General features: G+C 36.4%; 1 protein-coding gene across 2 annotated transcripts in view; it reads right to left on the bottom strand.

Annotated features, from left to right (window-relative positions):
• STK32B (serine/threonine kinase 32B) overlaps positions 1 to 17,796 on the bottom strand; it is a 162,787-nt gene that overhangs the window by 114,583 nt on the left and 30,408 nt on the right. For both annotated transcript variants that reach the window (XM_035325020.1, XM_035325019.1), the window contains exon 3: positions 12,874 to 13,025. In XM_035325020.1, the coding sequence (XP_035180911.1) occupies positions 12,874 to 13,025 (152 nt within the window). The remainder of the gene's footprint in view (positions 1 to 12,873; positions 13,026 to 17,796) is intronic.

Below are 17,796 nucleotides of genomic sequence, written 5' to 3'. Positions count from 1 at the left end.
TTATTTTATTTTATTTTATTTTATTTTATTTTATTTTATTTTATTTTATTCACAGAATCCCCTTTCTTTCTACACCAGTTAGACTTCAGCTATACCCCATCATACTACTTTTTCTCCGCCACCAAAGTCAGGAAGCATCTTCCTCCTTCAGAAGAGCTATTCTAGCTCTCTTGCACCTGAGGGGGCTGGGGGGATTACAGAAGCCTTTGTGAGGGTTAGGAGCTATTGAAGTCACAGGCATTTTCACATGGTATTTTGCACTGTTGAATTTTTCCCTTTCTTTTTGACAAAGAAGGGAATTGAGACTTTTTTTTTTTTTTTTTTTTCTTTAAGATATCTTTACATTCCTTTATGTTACATGCGACAAGAGCATTATTGCAGGGGAAGTTACCACTTACTAGAATTTTGATTGTTCCCTTTTTTAAATTAATAAAAAAGAATAATAAACAAATTTCCTTTGGCAATATCAGGGTCAAAGACTTCTTCTGCCAAGTACTTAAGACCTCCTGCTTCCCAGCTTTTTGGACATGCTTCTTTCCATGTGTAGCATAGTTACTATTCATAGAACCAGTTACAGCTTACATATGCCTGTGTGTCACAACAGTTTGCAGTAAACTGCTTCTGGATTAATTTGCATAAATGTCAATGCTGACTAAATTCAGCCAAAAAACAGACCCTAAGATACTAAAAATTAATCTTGAATAACCTTCCCAGCGCTAAAGAATATCTACTCTCTTGCCCAGGAACTACCAATGGGCTTAAATACAAGGCACCCCTATTTCCCTGGCCCCTGCACCCCTCTACTGTCCTGTGTCTGACTTGAAAACCACTAGAACTGTATTCACTTCTCTTCTGGCCCAATTCATGCTTTCTTTTCTTTTTTTTCTTCTTTTTGGGGTGAGGGAGGTAGGGAGTAGGGGCAGGGGTGGTGGCAGAGGTGGAAGGTTAGTGATTAGACTAAACAGGCTTGTGTTTTCTGTGGTAGTTTCATAGATACACCACAATACCACATCCCTTAGAGCTTTTATGCATATTTCCTGTCAGATCAGTCTCCTGGATCAGTAGGAGAGGATTGCACATACTCTTTCAAAAACCCTTTAGAGACAAAAAGTTAATCCATCCTTCATCTCCAAGACTTATTCATTTCCAAAAGCCCCATTACGATTGTCACTGTCATTATTTCTGCTTCTTCAGATGCTTTCAATTTTGTCTTATACTCAGATTATGTCAGCAGTACGTAGAGGGGAAGGCAGAATTACTCTAAGATAAACTGAGCCAAAGGGGAGGGTTTTGAGTATCCCCACAAATAATGAACCAGTCTGTAACACTCTCCTGTAATTCCTTCTCTTTGAATGCAGGCTGTCACCACTGTAATCAGACTCCTATTCAACCCATCCATTTTTGTAATGACCTAATTCTCCAATGCATCCTGTATTAGGAGGTTCAGTTTGGGCTTTCATTTGTAATTCTTTTCACTCCCCAACACATCTTTACACACCAAGTCCACTTTCAGAGGTTTCTTTTTCACATAGCTACCTCTTCCTTCCATCCTCAGGCTTTGCAAAGGCCTTATTTTCCTCAGCAGTCAATGCTTTGCTTTCCTAAAATGTTAACAGAATCAACAGGTTTGATTTGGCAAACTCCTTGTACAAAGTGGACCTTTTAATTGTCAAAGGGAGAATTTAAAGAAATCAATTTTTGCCTGGTATTTCTCCTTAAATGCAAGTAATAACAGCAAGCACTTACTGAAGTCCAATGTTACCTATTCAGTAGAAGTCTATAAGATGTATCTCAATACTTGATTAAACCTTAATGTGAGACTGTTCGTCTCAAAAATCTGGATGTGACCTTGTCTTCTTTCTACTGAAGTTGTTTTCAGTGTTTGTTTTCCTTAAAACCCCCAAACAAAACAATCAAGTCCTTTTCCCAGCACTCCATTCAGAGTATACATCTTTATGCTGTTTAGTGGTTTTGGTATTTAAGTCCTTCAAAGTTTTCTACCACTTGTCACATGATCTCACCTGTTTGCGGTAAGAGGTATAAGGTATGAAATACCACTGAAATATCATTTAAATAAATATCATTTCTTTAAGGATAGCACATTACTAGTTAGGTGGAGCAGGGTGGATAGGTAGCAGGGCTTGCTTGTAACCAGATATCCTGCAGTCACTTGCTTGAGCATTCGTAGACTTCCATAAGACCACCTCTAGAAGGGCTCAGGGTGATGGTGTGTGTTTGGAGCAGGGGACACACACACAGTTTTTGTAGCTGACCAACTTTTACCTACCACCAGGCGTTGGGGCTTATCGAGGTAAAGACTTCAGATCATCCTTTCCAAATGCTGCTATGTATTTTTCAACTGAATAAGCTCATTAGTTGAATTAGGCACTTTTATTTGTTTTGTCATAAAATAAGGCAACTGCCCCACAGGTGTCTGAGAATGAGTTTCATCATACTTTGAAGCTTCTTCTCCTTTGAATTTTTCTTGTGGGGAGGGGGAAACACAAGCACAGCAACTTCTCTGGCTTGTGCTGGAGACACAGATGCAACACCTCATGTTTAATTATTTTTGGAGCTATTTTAGGAGAAGTATTCACAGACAGTGATGCTCTAGAAAGGCATCTGAAAATAGGAAGATTCTGCATGTGTGTGTTTCAACAAAATATGTCAGTGCTCTCCATGTCACAAAACAGAAATAACATTTTAAAGTGGAACACACCTCATACAAAGTCAGCTGACCATTTTGGAGAAGGCTTCCATATTTGGAAGAATCATTTAATCTGATTCTTAATCAGATTAATTTGACAGTAAGTGTGCAGAGAGTATTCAGACGTCTACTTGCCCCAAATTTCTTCTCTCCTGGCATTTATGAAAATGTACATTGACTTCATATCTCCCCTCATGGGGAAGCCTATAGCTATCTTAAATGCTACAGGGTAACACTAATGATTAAGAGCAGTAATATGACTCATGTTTAAAGAGGTGTTTCTCTAAACACTTCTTATGGTAAGAAACAAGCTTTCTCTAAAATATGTATGCAAATGAGACTGCCGCATGTACCTGAGATCTTCTTGTCTTTGCCTTCTGACTGAAGCAGTGAGCAAATATATGGCTGCAATTTGCAGCAGACCTGGGGTCAGCATTAGAGAATCAAGATGTTTCCAAATATTCTGAAGTTTTCCAGTAGAAGAAAGATATTTCAAAAAATAAATATATTTTAATCAACAAATTATTTTCCATTAAATTTATTGTTAAAACAACTTTCAAACACCTCTTATATACAACTTCCTTATAAACATGTAGCTGAGATACAGAATGACAGCCATGCTCTGTTTCACTACTGCTATTACTGCATCAGTTAGGATAAAAATCCTTTTTAGATTTAAACATACTACTCTGTAAATAGCAAAGAACTGGAGCTGCAGATCAACAGCCCGTAATAGTTTATACTTTTATAGAAGGCTGCTGTAAATGAAGAGACAGCAGTCTAACATGTGACCAAACACTCAGACAATCTAATTATTTAAATGTACGTCACATTTTTAAGGCCAGTGACTAGAATGTGAATCGTTAGTTTTAACTACTGGTTTTGATTGATTTGTCTCTCTTTGCTGTCATGGAAACCCACATAAAATTAAAGACAAAGAAACAATAGAACCTAATTAATTAATGTCCCATGCATCTTCTGTACAGCAGAAGTACCGTGTTGTTATTCGGAACATTATGGCAGCACGTATGACATACTTTTCAAATGCATAGTCCAAGCATTGCCTCTCCGATAAATAAATAAATAAATAAAGGTATGTGTATAAAATATAAAAATATATAAAGAGATACGAGATGGCACGAGCACAGGATGGATGGAAGAGACTCCATCTCTCTCTCTACCTCACATATTTTGGAGGGTGTGTAGAATTATAGGGCAAAAGGTCAATTTGAGCTGATCTTTCATTTACTTTCTGAAGCCTGGCAGTTGCTCCATAAGATGAAAACCAGCCTGGTTAGAAAAAACAGCCTGTAATGTTGCCTTGTGAGGAGACATAAGGGTATAGACACTGGTAGAGGGAGGAAGCATCAAGGTAGTAACAAGAGGATGTTAAAGAAATAGTTGAAAAAGAAGGATCTCTCCTTGTCAAACATTTTGCCATCCACCTTCTCTCATTCATCTGCAATGATATCTATATATATTATTTACAGACATGATTTTTCTCCAAATGTTTAATGTTTGAAAATATAGGAACCATCACATCTTACTTTTCTAGAAGAAGGTTCTACAGGTGTGAAAAAAACAGGTGATGCTTTTATGTTCCTGCTTCAGCTTCAGGTGAAAATTCATTATTTATTGAGAACATGGAAGAGGGTAGAGGATAACACAACGTGGATTTTTTTGTTTTTGTTTTTATTTCTTCAAGTTCTCCAAGTAAGGAAGACAGGAGATTAAAATAAATGTGGAGTGTTTTTTTGTTTGTTTTGTTGTTGTTGCTGTTGTTGCTGTTGTTTGTTTTCCCCAAATTAATTAATAGATGGTTATAAGGCTTTGTCTTTACCACTAATCACCATTACAAAAAACACTAGTGAAAGAGATTCTATCATTTAATTTCACTATATGCATTTTCCACTTTTGGAGTATGAATGAATAAACCAAACAAAGCGTCTGAATCAATTTACACACAGTTGATGAAATGGAGGGGAGACAGGGAGGAGGCAGGAAAAAAAAGTGTTTGAGCAGAGATTGGACCTGTTTCTGCTAACACAGCACTAGAAGGACTGACAGCAGCAGTAGCCAGACCCTGCTGCCCACAGCTCTGGATCATCAGCTTGGCTGGGAAGTCTTGGCCATGACTCCTGTCCTTTTCTATGCACATTGCTGCTTCTCCCAGTATGATTGCATTTGACGACTTCATTATTCTGAAGTCACTGACAGTGCCCTTAGTTACTTGTGCCTCATAGATAAAAACAAGTCATGCCTGCCAGTACACAGAAGGTGTTATACAGACAGGATTCCCTCCCTGAGCAGAGACTGATCTGAAGGGCCTCAGTTGTCTCTTGTCATTGGAAAAGTGTACAGACACCTCAGGAGAGCGAAAGAGCCTTGGCGACGTGCTAAGCCTGCAGTCATCTCCTGAGTAAGCAAGATAAAAGCAAACAAAAATGACTTTCTAGACTGTGAAATGAGACTGTTCTAATGAACGGTTACAGAATACTGAATGTAGGATGTCATTCAAGCAGGCTATACTTGTCAAAGATTGTGATAGCACTAGTTAAAGATGTTATTTCATCTAAATATATTAGCCATTGCCACTAGTTATACAGTTAAAATATATTGGGCATCAGGTGTACCAAACAGCAAAAGATGGAACCACAGGCAACTCAGTATTTGTTGATGGGGCATCCCAAACTTGGCATGTCAGAACAGTATTGAAAATATCATAAGATACTTTAGAATTATTTACATAAAAATAGAAATAAAATTAATAAATAGTAATAACAATAATAATAATAATAAATATTCAGGTTATTCAGATGAATTTCAGGAAATAAAGTTTAAAGACTTCACCAGACATTGCCAATGTTCATAAAATGAAACAGGCTCCCAGCCACACAACTCCAGAGAAACAAGAGAGGAAATCCAGAAGACTGAGGTGAAAACTGTATTACTCATCATTCATACAGAATTAGTTGTACTGACTATAAAGAAACAATGTTTACAATTCTCTAAGTCCTGCACTAACAAAACTAGAGGCAAGACTGTTTGCTACGTGATAAACAATAAGACAACAATAGTTGAGACCAGCATAACATATTTTGTCCTTCTCAGATGTTAATATCTTAAGAGATACTTATCAACCTGTTATTCATAAAGAGGAACTTAGCTGTGTGTTTCATCTCTGCTTTGAACTAAAGGTATTCTAAAACCTAAAATATATTTTAGGATAAACTACTAGGAGTAATTTCAAAGCCATATTACACCACTTATCGTCCAAAAATGTTAAAATTATTCTTGGAGATCATGTGTAGATCTGCAGGATCTGTTCAGTATCAGCATTTTGCAGTGCAACTCTTAGGCACTTATTTTCATTCTCTAATGATCGCCTAATTTGCATTCACTCCCTGGATGTATATTTATGAACTATTTTACGAGTACATGCAAGACAGTATTGCAATCTGACAGCTATTCCACAATTGCAAGGTTTTGTTAACGTAGTGCTGAGCTGCATCTTGTATAGTCTGCCTTTAGCAGAGCTTTTACTACAGATTAATTGCAGTCCTTGTTTCCATAGCATAGGTAAGAATCACTTGTGCCTGCCTGAAAATAGTAGTTGTGCATGATGAACTCATTACTCTGGCACTGATTACGAGAACTGCTTTACCTATAGGACCTTGGTTATCAGTTTAATTACACATTCTAGATATCATGTTTGGCATCGTAACCTTTAAAACAAAGAGAGAGAGAGAGAGAGAGAGAGAGAGAGAGAGACAGAGAAGGAAAGAAAAGTACTGTTTTCCTAAATTGGCAATTGAGGAGTCTGAAACAATGTCTTCAGGGCTGTCTTTCCCACCTCATTAGGCAGAGAGCATTACAATCCTGCTCTCCATCAAGGTCTCTTGAGAATACCCACTCCCCAGCTCCCCAGCACTGGAAGTCTGCTTCAGAATCAAGAGAATGATTATCCTGACTGTGTGCACCACAGACCCAGCACAGAGACAAGGCTAACCCCATATTCATGAGGGTCTGCATATGGAGGTGGAATAACTATCTCCCTGTGAAGTCAGATTGAGGCAATAATCCTGAATTCATAAGAGGGACTTGACCAAAACTGGACACTCTTAAAGGGATTATTTTTCTCAGCAGCTTGAAATTTACCAGTGTTTATAATAAAATTCCTCTTGCAGTGAAAGTTTTGCATGAGAAAAGTTTATTACGGGTCAATAAATAAAGTCTTTGTCTCAGTAAGATTGATGCAGAAAACAGGCTCTTAAGAATAGTCCCAGAATGCAACAAGACATAAATGATGTGAAATACCTATTGCAGTACTTTTTAATGCAAAAAAAGATCAAAACTTAAACCATGCCAAAGGCCAATTCTAACATGCTTTTAGGAGGAAAGAATTAAAATAATTCCAAAGATACATATTTCAAGGTGGCAGCAATTTCTCACAGGAAACAATTAGTCAGTAGAACAAAATTCAATATAGGCAGACTCAAGACTGCATTCCAATACTGGCAGTTAGGTGCTAAAATCAGCACATTAGGGTGCTAAAATCAGCACAAAATAAAGAATTGTTGGGACATGCAACTAATGCTCTCATTTAGCACAAGAATTCAAAGGTTACCAAGTGGTTGTGCTGAGTCCAATATACTTTTCACAGCCAGAAATAATATCCTGAATATTTACATCTGAAGACAAATCTTTCCTGTATTCTCATCTTCCAATTAGCCTGCCCTTCCTGCTGCCTTGTCACCTTTCACAGTCCTTTTTCCTCCATTGTTATCTTTTACCAGGCTCTGGAGAACAGATTTCTTTATTTTTATTTTTTTTTCTGTCTCATATCTAAGATTTCTATATCTTTACCTATTCCAGATTTATAGTTATTCAGTAGTGAATTGATCTAGCTTTTTGAGGAAAGTACTCACCCTTGGCTCCCTCTACAGTGAAAGGATTTCACCCATTTAATGTCTGTGCAAGACATACTCTAAATATAACTTTCTCCATTGATTTTTAGGATCTTCTTGCCTAGAATGGAATCTTGGAGCCCATTAGGTATCTAGAATGACCTAGAATTATGTGGCCTGGGGTTCATGACCTCTGGTAACTCACAGAAGAAGAAACACATGTTGCATAACATGTCAGTGACTGTTTTCCAGCACTGTGACCAAATGGCACAGAAAAGCTTGTGCCTGTGTTATTAAATAGTCAGCTTCCAGGCTGATGGCATGCAAGCTGCCTACTGGGAGCAGTCTCTAGCTGCACCTGGGGTTTTCCTGGGAAGGCTCATGCCCCAGCTCTCATCTGCAGGAGTACGTTCGAAAAAAAAAAAAAAAAATAGCAACATGGAATAAACTTAGAGGAGCAGAGTATAACCAAAAGAAAGCTAAGAGCATTGGACACCTTCATTACTCTCCAGAAAGACTGATTGTCTGTCAGGATCTGTTGTTTCATGACCTTTTGGGGATCCACCACATACTTTAGGAAGATAGACATCATTATGGACTGACTTTCATTTTCAGCAGCACACTATACCTTGCAGAGGCTGTCAGGCTAGTTGCAATCCCAGCACAGAGGTATGCCCTGACAAGAACCATCACAAGACCTCACTCCCTTCCAAAAATATTAAATCATTTCTTCTGTTAGACCATGGCTTTTACTCACAGCATTTGGTATGGAGACACATGAAGCTCAGAAAGCTGATCATATTAGATCTCAGAAAATAATTTTTCCATGTCTTATAAAATATTTTCTCTCTAGATTAGATCTGTTAAATGAGGGCAAGCTTCACATCCACAGCAGTACAGCCACTAAGGAAATTCACCTGGAACTGAACTGAACCACCTACAGTTGGTGCTCCAGGTCTCTGATAGGTACCTGGTGCACCTGGATGAGTTATTTATAGCTCCAGCCAGCAGCAGAATATTTGACCAGGTGTGCTTGCTTCACTGAGTTTGTAGGTTCATGCACATTTCTGATTCCAGTCTGAGGAGAACAGCAGTTTTATGGGGCAGTCCAAGATGCTGTTTCTTCCTGTCTAATCTAGAGATGGCACTTTCACAGGGAAGTGATATTTGTATGTGTCTGTACATTATCCGTCCAGCTCTTGAGACTGAATAGATAATTTCTTCGCTCCAGCTCTTTTTTCCATCCTTCTTTTCCCTCTTTTATTTTCTCTCTCTCTCTCTTTTTTTTTTTTTTTTTTTTTTTTTTAAGACTGATTGGAGCATTATATAAATTCATACATCCACAAACATTTCTGCTATGACGTGTTCTTTACTTCTTCCAGTTTTCACTGTATCTGAAACTTAGTCTTACTGTAGCTGGTAGGAGTAATGTACTCTTGTAGGTCTATCTTACAAAATACATGCATTTTCCATAAACTGATGAGTAGAAAGAAAAATACTTCAAATTACAGAGCCACTCTGTGAATGTAGCTAACACTTCTTTATGGGTTGTTAAATATATCAGGCATATTGTTCTGGCTATACTAGGACCTGTAAGCTGACAAAAGTAAATCCTCTTTTGCCTTTGAAAATGTTCTAACAATTTTAAAAAGGACATAACAGCTTTAAGCTAACCTATTAAAAATAAGATCACTTTAATATTCCAGAAGTTTTGAGGAATGGTCTGCAAAACATATTTTTCTGATCAAAATCATCAGAAAAAAAAGTGTTTTGATAGTTGTTTTTTGTTTGTTTGTTTGTTTTTGTCAAAAGCTTCTGTCTTTTGTGCCAAACTGTATTATTTTCAAAGTAGCCAGTGTATCTACTCATGTTTGAACATAATGCCAAGTGACAACCACATTGGTAGATAAGGAGTAACTTGTATCTTGGCTCAGTCCTAATGCATGGTGTAAGAAAGATATTTAAAATATGGATCCTTTCAGAAATGCTACTTGCTCAAGGGGCGTTCAGATATTTGGCGAAGGATAAACACAGGATAAAATGCTAGATCCTGGAGGAGCATGTTGTAGTCCCAGGTGGGACTGTGTTAGGGGCTGACATTTCTACAGCTCATTCATCTATGCTCAAAATACACATAACATACAAAGGGTCTGATAAAAAACAGGACTGCTTTTCATTTTAAGAAGAAATCTCTATTACCAGAAATGCCTCTAACAGTGATAAAACTGGCTACAAGGCTCACATATCTTTAAGCATTTATTCAATTTCATTTCTAAAATGAAGGTTATAAATCTATCCCAAGCCCTTCCTGAAAAACAGTTATCCTCCAGGCTATTATGGACGTTTACAGAAGAATGATTCTTTTCTGTGTCAGATGTTATAAAAGACAGTTCATACTTCAAATAATATGATTTATAAGTTCAGAATGAGAAGTTAATTTAATAAAGCTCAGAGAAATGCATGAGCCTCAAAAAGCTTTTTAATAGAGAACTTTTGGATCAAGATGCTACCCTTGTTTTATATTAGCTGTTTTGTATTCTGGTATATACTGGGATTACAGATGCATATTAACAGATTACCCACTACAGAAGCTTTACATTCTTTCCTCTTCTCTTTCTTCACAGAAGGATTTAACTGATTCTATGTCTCATTACCTCTTTGTGCAGTTATAAATGTATAATTACAGGGCTTTCTTGTCTTCACATTTGTTTCTTGAGTTGTCAACTTTTCTCTTTCATGATGCAATTCCTCAAAGAAAGATCAATGTGATTGGTTAGTATTCCCTTTTGTTCAAGGAACTGTTTTAAGATTTAATGCTATATTCTTTTTATTCTATATCTTGAAAGGTTGGATGATTAACATTTGAAAATCAGCTGTTCTGGTAAGAGTCCCACAAACTCAAGAAAAATTGCCAACAGTGGAATTTCCTCCAGCTATGTTTTTCAGTATGAATTTAGGGATTTGACATTTTGAATGAAATAAAACATATACTTATATAAAATTTCTAATTATTATATATTTTATTCTTTTTTATTTTTTTTAAGAATCATTTAAAAAAAAAGCACCAAATCTGATGATACTGAAGTTCTTATAGAAAATGATACTTTGTAAAAATTGCAAGTATTTTGATAATAAATTCCCTATTTTTTCCATCATCCCTTCCAGATAAAAGATGGCAAGGGGGAAAATAAGATACATTTATATCAGAAAAATGTTGTTGGCACTACTATCACTCCTGGAAAGCACAGGAGACACTCCTGGAGACACAGGCCCTAGGTTCTGCTCAGCCTGCGTAGCCAGATTCCTGTTTGGTTGGTTAGCTGTGTGTTTTTTTTTATAGACTACAAAACTGTTTAACTACAAGCTCACCAAGTATTTTGTACAAACTTTACTACAGTTCCTAAGGCTGGTTTTGGTCTTTATCCAGTGAAAATCTAATGTAAAACACATATACACTATGATTTAAACATTTCTGAAAAGCTGTACACCACTGCTCATCTTGGTGGGAGTCCTGCTTACAACTTAATTTCTGACTTTCTATAGGGAAGCTAGTGTTTTTTTAGTTAGGTGTACAGCGTCATTGACTGTCTACTTAAACAGGGGTTGCAACAGAGCTTTAGGTGGCACATTAGTACTTACCTTCTCAGAACAACTTCGTCTGAATATCTGTGAGAAATCAAAGTTGGATACCCTAGCTAATTAGGGAGATGCAACTTACATTTAGTAAGCTGATGGGATTTCTGTGTTTTAATCACCAAACATCATACCTTATGCTGGATTACTGAAAACTGACATGAAAGCACATACCCTTAGTGAGCGTGATAGATTCTAGAAAGACAAATCAGTCCAAAATGTCACAGAAAAAGGGGATGCAACATTTACATGAGCTGAAGCTCTGTTCATACCCATACACCATGACATAACTTTCTCTTTTTATATTCATATTCCAGTTTGTGAGACAAGATAGAGTTAGCAGCACCTGTTACCATCCCTTTGTACATTTACAGTGCATTAAAAAAAATGAACAGAAAAAAAAAATGACTCAGAAAAACAAGACACAAATGTAGCTGCAGTTGCTATAAAAGAAATGCAGCTTCAACTCTTTCCTTCCGTTAGTATGCCAGGAATTGACTCGAGAGGAAATCTCATGGATTCCTGCTAATCATCTAATATACATTATAGCTACAATGTAAGCATATTGGATGCAAATTATTATTGCATCTAGACTGCAAGTGAAAATATATTAAACAGGCTGCTAATTCACAAACAATATATGTATATGATTAGGTCCTTTTCAAATGAATTTTGGGATCAAATTCTCTGCTGGTATAAGCAGGTGCAATTATACTAAAACTATACTCACCAAAGCCAGAAAATCATTTAGCTTTTAGCTCTTGAAAAGTACTAAGATGTCTACAAGAAATTGCTCACCTATACAGTGAAGTAAAGTAAGAGCAAAAAGCAATGACCTCCAGTATGACAGCTAAAACTCACAAAACAGAAGGTCTGTATGCACTCTAAGAATCTACAGCCAATCAAGCTATTCACAAACTGGAAAAAATCATATAATCATGATTTATGTATCCTATGTATACTTTTTTTTTTTTTTTAAATGATATAGGTCATTTTTAGATAAGAGAGGAAAAGTCTGCATCCCATTATAACTATCACTACATAAAAAAACATCAAATATTTTAAGTTGGTGGTGTACCTGAAGCTACTCATTACTTGACCAACATTTTCTCATACTCATATGTGAATGAGGCTTTCAGTAGCTATTGTAGGGAAGATAAGAGAAATTCCAGGTGCTGACAAGATGCTTTTCTATTGTTCCATGTCACCCACTTTTAAAATAGTAGTTGAATTTCAAATTTTCTGTGAATTGACTCAAAACATTTTTAATTGAATAGTTGGTTTTGATATTTCACAACCTTATAACAGTTGTTTAATCCAGGTACTGTGAAAAAGAAATGATGAAGCTGGACAGAACTACACATCTCCATGTGCTGCTGTAACAACATGGAGAGAAACCACACTAGAAATGAAAAAGTGAATGTGATGTTTAAATATTCAAATGTAAACGGGCACTTTTGAAATATTAATAAAAAATAAAAAGCTCTTCAAAATACCTTAAAAAAGAGGTCACCAATATATATATATATTTTAATACTTTTCCATTTTCCAGCCTTCCACAGCCTAAACTGATTCAGCAATAAGGAGCAAACAAGAGACCCTTGAAGGAATTTCAGAGTTTCTTACCACAGATTAACTAGGAAGGGATGCTCCAGGCCTTGCATTATCTGTAGCTCCCGAAAAACATTTCGAACTTCATCTCTCTCAATACATTTCTGTTTATTCATGTATTTCATGGCATACATTTTCTTGGTGTCTCTCTTCTGTACAATGCACACCTAATTGACAGCAAAGAAAAAGGCAAAGTTTGACACCTACAAAAGGAAATTCAACTGTGACTTTGGAAAAAAAAAAAAAAAATCACATTTTTTTCAAGATTCTAAGGAAATCTGTATACCACAACCAAAGAACAACTTCAGAAAGTCCATGTTATAGCTAAGCAGGATTAGACTTCAATTAATAAATTAAAAAAAAGAACAGATATACCTATACCTACAGAATGAGAAACCCAGAAAAGTGGCATCATAATTTCCAGAATTTATTCTAGGAGTAATATACTTGAATTGCTTGAATCACAGTCTATTTTGTTAGTCACAGAAATTGTTGCCTCCTGCTTAGGAAAATGCACAATTACTGTCCTCATTCCTACAGGTTGATACCCCATTTTGATTACTGCATCATAAATGTAAACTATATTCAGAAAGCTCAATATTTAATCTTAGTATCACAATTATTCTCCCTTCATTATTGTTGAAATGAATTTTTCATACAGAGGTTCATCCTGTTATTTTTGAAGTCACAATTACAATGACTTAGTCTCTAACAGTGAATTTCTTTGATTTAACTTTGTTTACCTTTTTTGACAAAAGCCAAAAAATTTTGTAAATGCAGCATAAAAAAGATGAGAACACCCATGTAATATTCCTGGATTTTTATTTATTTATTTTATGTATTTTCATTTGCCATTGTGGTAGCTTTCCTTGTGAACAAAGCTGGAGACTGTAACTTGCACCACATCTAAGAACCATCATTTTAAATATGATTTTTGTCAACACAGAAATATATTATAGATGTACATCTCATCTCCAAATGATGGGGTATGAATCTTCTCTTCATAAAAGCCCTACATGCACACACAGGGCAAAACTACTTACAGACTTTTACTCTGAAGGCCTTTCCCAGGGCTTTTTAAACTGACAAATCCAGCGTTTCTTGACATCCAATAAAATATTAGCTGAAAATTTTATTTTGGTGCAACATTTCTATTGCTCCATTGTCACTTCTATCTTAATTCTAGAGGGAAGATTCCAAGAATGTACAATCACCATATTTTAATTGCTCTACTTTTTCCAGTGCCTCCAAGAGGAAATGTCTCAGTGACAATTATTTCTCTGCAACCCTTTTCCAGGAAGTGTATTCTCGAGCTCAACTCTACTCCAAAGATAGGAGTTAATAGAACAGTTTTGAGGTATAATGCCAAGATGTGCTTAAGCAGAGTTTCCAATTACCTCTCCTAAATCAGGAGGTGTTCTGCTAATTAAGTAAACATGGAAGGCAGTGTTTTTTCTTGAGCCTATCAATGTTGCACAATGGTAAGTACCAAAATTTTGTTTCATTTTCTTCCCTGGGACTGTTATGGAAAGTCTGAATGTTTGTGGTGTTCCTAAGTAAAGGTTCAAAATGATATAGAAAGAAGCCAAGCTGTGGAACTATGGGGAAGTGATGTTGGTCTTTTTGTGGAAGAGACAATATGTGGGTCTGAACTGAAATGGAGGGATGGAAAAGAATAGTTCGAGCTTCCACAGGTTCTTAAAAAGTGTAAGCAGGATTCATTGTGGCAATTCCTGATATCCTGTCCGAGATTATGTGGACACTCCAATTTAGTGAATCACATTATAAAATATAATGTTTCTACACTATAAAATATTATGTTTATAGATATTGGCTCAGAATCTAAGTCTAGAACTTCATTCAATTATATGAATTTATGGTGTGGTTTTCATATGAAGCTTGGCTGAAACCGAGCTGTTTGTGGAAGTCTCTCATTTCATTACATGAAAAGCCTTTCCATTAAACAATTGATGACTAAGAATGGGGCTTTACTGAACTGAGAATTGACAGGTTTCACAAATGGGCTAAACTAGGATCATATACAGCACCTAAACAGGTAATGTAAATAGATTCAGTTTTAAAACACTGATGTGTCTCGAGAATGTATTCATTTCTCTCACCTTCCAGTAAAGACAAGCATATTCATCACAGCTGAAAACATTCAAGGCAAGAGCAGGCTTTCTGTTGCTAGAATCATAGCAAACATTTTCTAGCAATGTGTATCTGTATGGATCTTTTAACATTTTCAGAATCAATGGGATTTTCATTAACATACAAAAGTTGCTCTGCTGGAAATAAGGAAATCCAAGCTACGATCACATTGATATTATTGTGAAAAATGTTTGACATTGCTATGCCAGTGTTGAATAGTAGTGAGGATCCTCCCTGGCATTTTTACCTGCTGGCTGTCATCTCTTCTTCTGAGCAGGATGTTAATGGGCTGAAAATACACCACTGCTGCAGGAAAGAAAAGAAAAACCCTCCAGCTCTCCTCACATGTGCAGTCTTAACAGGAAATGTTTGAATTCTTGTGTTGTTGTTGTTTATGGTTAAAATTATTTCCAAAGGAGTTATTTCAAATAGGGACAAACAGGTGCTCTGGCACCTCAACAAACAAATTCTGTGATGACTCATTATTGTGGAAGTCTGAGCAGAGTCGTCTTATTTACACATATCAGCATAGAAGCCTGTCTGGCTCACATTATGAAAACATCCTCTTTCCATTTTTCTGTGAATATCATTTACCAGAGCCCAGACTGTGCCTTGCTCAAATTGATATCCCTCCTTCATCGGTCTCTGTAGGTGATACTTCAAACCCAATATAGCTTCATAGTCAGCAGGGATAGACAGACACATCCATCTTTGCCTAAGGTATGGGTATCAATAGATCCAGGAAACCACCTCTAGAAGGTCTTCTCTTCTGAAGTCCCTCTAAAGTGACTGTAGGTGACTAGCTTGGATGTAAGCAAGTCAAAATGTATGTAATACAAATCCTCATTAATTTTCTTTGGAGTAAAATGGTCCTTATTTTTGAAAAGTCTCGTGTGAATTTATCCCCTTTCCTAAAAGGGCTATATGTCATAACTTAGCACAGAGTTGTTTTTTAGTTTTTTTTTTTTTTTTTTTTTTTAATATATATATATATATATTTATCAAAAGGTAAAAATGAATTGTTTTCAGAACTAACAAGTTAAAAGAAATTTCACCAGTATGACTTAGAGCCACTTATCCTTAGAACCAGAGGAAGAAAACCCATAGGTTATGACTGCAGGACTAAACTACACTTTTCAGGAGAGAAATATGCTATGGTCCACTTCTAACTACCATCTCTGATTTCCTGTGATTTCACATGCAAAAAAAAAAAAAAAAAAAAATAGAGCACATATAGATCCAGTCTGATCTACAGATTAATAGATCACACAAGCTGTTATGGGCCAGAATTTGCTACTGGCTTGCTGCCACAGGCTGCACACTGCTACATAGGAGATCTGCTACATAGGAGACACTGCTACATAGGCAGATTCAGAGAAGCTCTTCCCTTCTCTTTCCCATTAACCTCAAAAGATTTCTAGCTGTCATGTGCTTGGTCCAGCGAGAACAGGAGCACTTAGTCTCAATAAAGCCATTTTTTTGTCTGAGTTCGGTATATCAGTACTTCGATTTCTCAAACTACCATATAATATGGTTTCATGACAGGTCATGAATCGTGAGAGATGCAAAACTGCAGCCAGAGAAATATTCTCTGTGCAAGATTGCTGATAGGTGGAGGACCCACCTCAGCCTTTCTCCTGCACCATAGTCTTATGCTTCGTGGATGTCAGGTCAGTCAACCAAGTGAGGTACCTACAGCTGCCATGAATCCAGGTGAGGACTGTGGCACTGGATAGGTAGAAGAGACTCACCTAGACATAGGGGACTACAAAACAGAAGTCATCTGTATGTTTCACACTAAGTTTGTGAATTGACAAATCTGCTAAGAATCATGGGCTTGAAATATTGCCACCTTATTTTTTTCTTACCCAGATACTCTAAAAAATTAATTATCATAGTCTCAGCCTACAAGCAGTCTTGGAAAGATATACACAAAGAAGCCAGAGAATGGATGTCATAAGTCTGGATTTACACTGTTAGGGAATTCCCTTGAAATAGGGAGATTCATTCCCACATTCCCCTGAGCAAAGCATGACAGCTGGAGAAAGGACCAAGCATCTGCTTAGTATCATTTCATATTAACTCAAGCTGAAGAAAAAGGTGGCTACACTGCCAAACAATATTAATATTCTGCAATAGTGCATTATATTGCTTTAAGGGTAGCAGCAGTTGTGGTTTTTGTTTGTTTGTTCGTTTGTTTGTTTCTGAAATATTTTGCATATTATTTAGTAATATACCCTTGGTCAGTGCAGATGTGGTTCTGGGCTCCCATCTGTTTTACACCAGTGCAATTTCAATTACTTCAGCAAAGGAAGTCACTGTTTTATACCACCAAATTAATCAAAACTAAGTCCTGTGTCTCAGCATCTTAGACAAATAGGAGAAAGAGTCTGTATGTTCACATTATAATTTGCATTTAATTTAAGCAGGTCAGATTGTTCAATATACCTGCTCACACGAACAGAGAACTTAAAGAAAATTGGTACTATAACATCCCTTAAAACTTGTTTTTGCACCTGAATACAAATTATTTTGCAGCAGTAAGCCTGCAAAACCAATTATATGGTTACTATCATTGTAAAGAACAATGATAATTCTTGTATTTCATTTCTAGTCAGTATCGTAGTTACTGGGGGGATAACTAACTAATTTGGGGGGGATATTTTAGTTGATAGGAATGATGGCTCTACATATAACATAATAAAAAAATCAGCAAGATTAAATGTAAGAGAATGGTTCTAAGTTATGACATGACATAGAGAAATATCTATTTAGATCAGTGTTTGG

This window comes from Oxyura jamaicensis, chromosome 4 (genome assembly GCF_011077185.1).
Source record: "Oxyura jamaicensis isolate SHBP4307 breed ruddy duck chromosome 4, BPBGC_Ojam_1.0, whole genome shotgun sequence".
NCBI lineage: Eukaryota > Metazoa > Chordata > Aves > Anseriformes > Anatidae > Oxyura > Oxyura jamaicensis.
The sequence above is the reverse complement of the archived record's forward strand: the minus strand, read 5'-3'. Positions and strand labels throughout refer to the sequence as shown.